Source organism: Emericellopsis atlantica (assembly GCF_019669845.1).
Source record: "Emericellopsis atlantica unplaced genomic scaffold F5Z01scaffold_4, whole genome shotgun sequence".
NCBI classification, from domain to species: Eukaryota; Fungi; Ascomycota; class Sordariomycetes; order Hypocreales; family Bionectriaceae; genus Emericellopsis; species Emericellopsis atlantica.
In genome coordinates, this window is record NW_025764706.1 from 904,263 (window position 1) to 911,293 (window position 7,031).

At 52.9% G+C, this 7,031-nt stretch overlaps 1 protein-coding gene across 1 annotated transcript; it reads right to left on the reverse strand.

The window, feature by feature from the left end:
* Nucleotides 1-3,287: 3,287 nt before the first annotated feature.
* Nucleotides 3,288-3,776, reverse strand: F5Z01DRAFT_671270 (uncharacterized protein; the record flags this gene model as incomplete). The annotated part of the gene is made up of 1 exon (XM_046264684.1): nucleotides 3,288-3,776. The coding sequence occupies one exon, from the start codon at nucleotides 3,774-3,776 to the stop codon at nucleotides 3,288-3,290; it is 489 nt and encodes a 162-aa protein (XP_046121602.1).
* Nucleotides 3,777-7,031: the final 3,255 nt, after the last annotated feature.

Below are 7,031 nucleotides of genomic sequence, written 5' to 3' on the forward strand. Positions count from 1 at the left end.
TCAGCTGGTATCGAACACTGACCGCCTCGGCAGCCCGCACAGCCAACGATATCCAAACAGGCTCGGTTCGCCTCGTCTTGCTGTCTCTTGGAAACAACCGACCGCTCAGCTACTGGACTATGCTCAGTTCCCGTGACCTTCACGACTCCACATGTCACACAACAGGACCCCTGGTGAATACGGACGGGCAAAAGTTCTTTTGCCGCGTGGTGCGACGCTCCACGTCTGTCAACATGTGCCAGTTCTCTGCGTGGCTAGTTAAATCCGTCTAGGTGCTTGTGCATGTGATCGAGGAGTATGCGGCAATTACCTCTTAAATAATCCTAGGGCACAGATCTCGCGACAACAGCCGCTTGCCTGCCAGGGGCTGCTGCGCATGCTTCGAAGCCAGGCTTGCTTATCCTAACAATGATGTTCCCGTATCTACAACGCTGCCATTTAAGTAATATCTTCGTTGCACCTCTGGAACCGCCTTGGTCATGTGGCTAGCTCAATGGAGGGTCTCACAGGCTGCTAGTCCTCGGTCACACATGGAGCCCACGTGCACTCAACAATATCTGTGCAAGATCGGGGGGTCGCAGGACGTGCGACCTCGTACAGATGCGAGTTCACTCGTGCAAACCTTCGGCAACGTAGGTACCCGTCCGCATGCATATGAAGCTCGACGCTCGACAGCAGGCACGTGCTGGGCATAAAGGACGGTGGAGGCCTTCAAACCACACGCTCTGAAGTTCGAGTTCCTACAGTGTCAGCACTGTTCAATTTGGGTCTAGCTAGTATGAAACTACAATCATTGAAACAACTGACAGCTGGGAAGCCAGCGTGTCTAAGCATTCCACAGCTCTATCGGACACATCACACAGCTCTAACACAGAGCGTTGGGACTTCTGACAAGGCAGTGCCCTGAAGCTCTCGACTCATCCTGGGGGAATCTTGCATTTTCTTGCGCTTGAGCTCGTCGATATGAAATCCATGGTGTCTGTAGAGGCATGGCACATAGAACAGTGCTCGTATGTTTGTAGGCCCCCTGTTGTTTATAGATGGCCAGATCCACCAAACTTCATGTTGGTAGCAGGCGAACAGCACCCATGAGCATAAGACTCATGCTTGTCTTGCTCTTATTCCTTGGATGCGATCATGCCGTCGAGCCGGAGTTAAAAAAAACTCACAGCTTGAGCTACATCGTGTGGCCTCATACTACCCAAGAGGCCACGAATACGTGATTTGAAGGAGAATCAGTCAGTCGGCCTGTAATTTAAGCTTGAGCGATGACTAGATTTTTAGAAGGCCATAAGTACTAGGCCGATGGTAGACTGCTTGTATTCTTTCAATCGCGACTTAATAATTACATATAATTTACTTGTACCCGCTGCTTACGTGTTACCAACTCACCGCAATGGCCACGTCTGGCACTATTGGATTTGACACTGGATTTAAGCGTGGGAATTCAAGCAAGTCCTGCATTCAAGTCGTTATGTCTCAGCCCATCAGATGATAAATTTCACTTCCAGCGGAAGGTCTCGATGGAAGAGGTTAATGATTGTTTGCTTGAGTCGACAGTGCAGGGTAGTCAGGACTAGATTGTAATCTACGAGGGACATCGCGACATCCAGAACAACAGTCTTATTAACACTAAAAACCTTTGTAAACCTTGCCATGGATACGTCGATGGAATTCTCCAATCCTAGGAAGAGAGCTTGTCGGTCTGATGTTATCACGCCTTACAATGTTGATTCGATACCTTCATGAACGTCACCCGCCAGCAGCATTAAACGCGAAGATGTCCGAAGAAGCCATGATCTGTCGCTATTGAATAGCATCAATGCTCAGTAAGGAATGAATTTGGGACCACCCCATAAAATGACTAAATAATGCGCTGCATGAACAACCTGTGACGCCATGCAATTACCTGAGTCGCATTGAGGCGAGAAGTTAATGAGAACGTGTTAGGCTGTTTCCATTCGATCGTGGATGAAGACCAATGAACCCCCACGATTCCGGGTTAGGGTGCCCAGGAAACAAGCAAACAAGCAAACAATCAATGCATTGACCAACACATGTCAGTGCTGTCACTGCTGTGTCGAAAGTAAACTCGACAGTTGGTGATTCGGTTGAAAAGGCGCGGGCCTAGCGTGACCGCACCAAGTTGCATTGACCCCTGCGCTGTTCCCAAGGCCCAACCACCGGGGAAGCTCCCGCCGGATCTCGCTGGCGTGGTTTGGATGCAGGCATGGGCATCCGCGAGATTTGACAGGACTCGCAGGGATATTTAGGAAGTGATGCCGGAACCCTAGCCTCGCATGCTACGTACCGTCCTGGCTTCTTTAGTTTGGACAGAAATTATCCGTACACCTGGGGCTAATGGGTGTGATGGAAGGGAATGAAACGATAATGAGGCTGTTGGTGGGAAATTATACCGAGAATGCATTGGTGCGCTTGTTGCTGGACCCGGGGGGCAGTAGGGCAGGACGCGACATCGATACCTGATCAGATATAGTGGATGCATGCACGTGAAGATAGGATGCCTGATGTGAGAAACAATAAGATTCGGGTATCATATCAATCAAAAAGGTATCTATCTATCCAAATGTCCGGCGCTGATGAGTATGAAAATTGACAATGCAAAAAAAAAAAAAAAAGCCACTGGGCGCCGACCATGTCCATGCATATGCGTATGCCTCCCAACCCGATGAAGACCAACAATGAACCGAGTATTAATGATGTTGTGAGCGTAGCGGAACGCCGGCTACAGGAAGAACGACGACGCTGAGGGATCCTCGTGAAAGGACCGTAAATGAAAGGTGGTGATGGGGAATGAGGCGAGGCAAGCCGATCGGCACGACTGACCGCCTCGGCTAAAGGGCCTTTGGACTCGGAGAGTCTCAATGGGGAAGTTCGGGGTTGCGTCCGCGACCTCGGGACTCGACTCCCTGTCGGGCCGGCGTCGCCCCGCGGGAAGAGGCAAGAATCCACATCGGCGACCAGAAAGTGTTGCCGAGGGCTCGGTGTGTGCGCGGAATGACTCGAGGATTCGGCCACACTCCGAGGTCTCCTTCGGTGAAGCTTTGCCCGAAAAGGCAATTTGCTTGCCCAGGCTTCTCGAAGGTTTCTGCTCTCGGTCGGTTGCGCGAGGTCTGGGTAAAGTTTGGCGGGCGAGGTGGATGCGTCATTCGTGTCGAGTGACAGCCGCCCAGGAGTCATGGTGGCGGGCAACCATGAATGACGGCGTGGCTATGTATGATCTCGTTGCCGGCGGCTTGCTTGATTCAAACGCCATGACACGTCGATCATTCAGTGATTGTCGTCATGTTGTTGAGCTTGGTTTTGTGGCTGGCCTTCTTGGGACTGCTCTTGCGCTGGTTGCTGTGCAGCGCAGCGGCAGCTTTCCTGGCCTGTTGGCGCTTGCGCTCCTTTTCGGTGACCATGTGCTGAATGTACTGCTTCTGTGCAAGAGCGCGCTCACGCTGTTGCTGGAACAGCTCGTCGGCAGTCGGTTCTTGGCGTGGTGAGGCATCAGCGGAACTGCTGGTGCTGCTGATCGACTGTGTGTCGGAGTCCTCAAAGGGGTCGCCGAGAAGTTCCTCATCTGAGAGAAACGAGGAGGGACGCTCATTCTCCTCCCTGTCCAAGGAACTCCTTCGAGGCCACGAGGGAAAGGCGCATGAGGCACCATATGATGAAGCCGGCGACGGTGAGATGTCCATAGCTGAGGTGGAGGAGAGGGTCGAGCTCAGTGAGCTGTAGGACCCATATGAGGATCCCCACGATGAGTACATGATGGCGATGTGTTGTTGTCTGATTGTTGTGTGAGTTGTTGTATGTCGAGCTCGGGTCGAACAAGGTCGATGTCGAAGCAAAAAGGTATCAACAATCTTTAAGGGTCTTTGTGTGGATCTGGCACAGGAATCTGGGGAGGAGGACTTGATATATGTTTTGAAGATGCTAGGCGGATCCAGCAGAGTGGGCGGATGGCTGCTCCGTCGGGCGTGTCGCGTTTTGGGCTCGGCAGGCAGGCAGGCGCAGGCGGGTAAGACAGGGCGACTGGAGTCAGACCCTGGAAGCCGGAGCGCTCAAGCGTGGACGGTGGTAGACTTGACTAGGATTGGAGGCTAGCGTTGGGGGTGCGGATGAATGGAGGCGCAGGGTGGGGGTGGGATGACTCGTCCTCGGGGGCGTATTCTCGTGGGTGACAGATGTCCGTGAGAGCTCGGTGCGCCTCGGGAGAGTCAGATGCTCGGCTAAAACTTGTACTGGAGGAACCGACAAGTCAAGGCCGTGATGGTTCGTTGCAGTGAACCTCGGGGCAGCGCTCTTGCTCAAGTACCTGTTGGTGAACAGGGGGACGATGCTTCTGATCAAGGGGCTTTCAGTTGTTTGAGCAAACACAAGCTTGGTGTCGATAAAAAGCAGAGAAAGGGAGGAAACGAGATAAGATAGTAGGAGCCGGTCGGGACCAACACCAAGATCATATACGAGTACCTACCTATTACAGTACATATCACACGCAAGTCACAGCCGCTGGTTAGAGTCATCCTGCCCACACCCGTGACGATGAGACCGAAACAGAGGATGCGATGGATGGCCAGCAGGATTCCGGTTGGGGGTTCGTATGCAGGGATGGGAATCATCTGAATGGGAAGTCACCATCGGGGTGGCACCTTCCCGCTGGCATCCCCCATCGTCAATGCAAATAGCTGAGGTAGGCGCGCAATAGGCAGCAATAGGCCGACTGCGAGGTAGGGCAGGCGGTGAATTGCGTGAGCAGTGGCTGGCAGGGCTTGCTCCGCGGTCCTTACAGAAGCCTGACCGCCTATGTGTCCTGACACGTCGCGCTGATTGGCCGAACCCGAGCGCTGAATGGCGCTCGGCCAGCTGCTGTCACAGGCGTTGCTGCGCTGCATCACGCTCTGATTGCTTCTGACCGCCTCCCTTCACCGCCCAAAGAGAAGCAACATGCCATCCATCACCAACCGCAACCACTGCGCACCACCCACGAACAAAGCAGGAATCACTTGCAACCACCACCGAGCTGAGGCATGTGAATGCCCGCGACAACGTGTTTGTGCTTTTGCCAGACCGCTGCTTCTCTTCCTTTTGACGCGTCTTGCATGCCGCGGCCCGTTTTAGACATTTTCCCGTTTTATCCTGTTCTCGCATTCACACCGTCGCGTTCGTCCCGCATCATCGACTTGCTGGTTTGCTCGTGCTGCTGAGCTGGCTGGCGGTGGGCAATCACCATGTCAAACTCGACACGTCGCAACGCCTAATCTGAGTCGTGTTTGTGACCAACCATGCGTACTTACAATGACATTGGGTGACCGTCGGCTCCCCGCGCCGCCCGGCGAAGCTGATATTCAGCCACTGTGAAACTCGCGAGGCCTATTAATACATACCGACAATAATTACATGCCAGTCATTGCTTCTCGGGCGTCCAATACGATAGCCGATGGCACACTTACCCTACCTTACGCAGCGTGGACGCCACTGTCACTCCTCGGGTAGCTGATGAATCACCACCAATGCATTTTCCGCCTAACAAGTATGTACGTATTGTGACTCCTCGATGTTTGTTTGCAGCAACCCGTCTTTGCTCATCTAATTACAGCGCATACCCAACGTGTCCCTGCATTTGTTTGATACCAGCCTAACGTTAGCCCAACTTTACTGATCTCCCGACAGATCGACTCCAACGGATCAAGAGTGGCACCTTCGTCTCGCGGCTGCACACAGCCTGAGTCATAGGGCCTACTCTCCAACGACGACGAGTTCAAAGAAACCACTCTCCAACGAAGAGTTCGGCAGCAACTGCCAGAAACCTTCTAGCTTGTTCTAAATCGCTTCTGGTTTCCGTCCGTGCGCTTCCCGAGCCACGATTTTTCACTTACACTTACGTACTATAAGGCCGAGCCACGGGGAAGTGGATAAATCATTTTCGGTCCTTTCTCTCCACTGCCCTTATTGCAGATTTTATTAGATTTCGGTTGTTGATGTCGGCCTTCGAAATCTATGCCGGCCTAGATTCTGCCAGATTTTGCGCTTCCGCATGGAGTCTGCATGGTCGTTGAAGAGTCAGAAAGGCGGTATGCCGTATATGGCATTCGTCGAGGACACAATCTATGCAGGCTACCCGTTGACCGCTTCGTGTCATATGCAAGAGTGCCATGCCGGCACACCCATTCTGTTATGTCGCGCAGCAACTCTGTCTGATATTATCGATCATGCCCGACTTACGGTCTGCTGAGAATTCCCATTGACTGTCACTGGCCAGTGGTACGTAGCAAGCTAGAACGAGGCGCGGGATCTAGCCGCAATACCTGCTGTTTGTGGCAGCATAGTGTCCCTCCGTCTTAAGCTGCGGCTAAATACTTTGCCTGTCAAAGCCTTTGGACCCCTGGTGGAGATCATCGACGGGCAGTCCGGTTGGAGAAGTCCGGAAGTGCCCCGATAATTAACCAATATTTGGCCGACTGGCACCAAGCTCGGCGGAATTGTCTTGCCAATTCGCCATGAGTTATCCCCACGAGCCGAGTCAAGAAGTCTAGCACTGGCGCCGGACTAGAGAGCAAGAGTCTGCTCCTCGCTGGCTACTTACTTGTACTATCTTCTAACCTCGGAGTTTGCTTCCTTCTTGGCGAGAACATCTCGGAGGGAAATCGTCCCCCTCAAAATAATTAGTCTCGGAACATACACCGATATCTAGCGCCCTCAGACCGGAGGAGGGGGGTTTCGTTAGTGTCCCCTCTCACCAGAAGAGCCCCCCCGTGCAACCCCACGCTTACAATCATGCCCATCTGTCAGATGAGGACAACGTTTACCCGGCCTGTTATCGAATTTGTCTTGGTCTACGAGGCGGCGGTTGTTCACTCACGTCAGCTGCGGCGCTGTCAGATGCTACACAGTGCTCATGTGCAAAGCTGACTCCTAGTGTGTCGTCACAATTCAAAGCCAGGAGAGCAAAGCAACGTCTTCGACAGGACAATAGTAATGAAAACCGTGGGAATTCGGCGCGTTCCAAGACTTGCCTTCGTCAT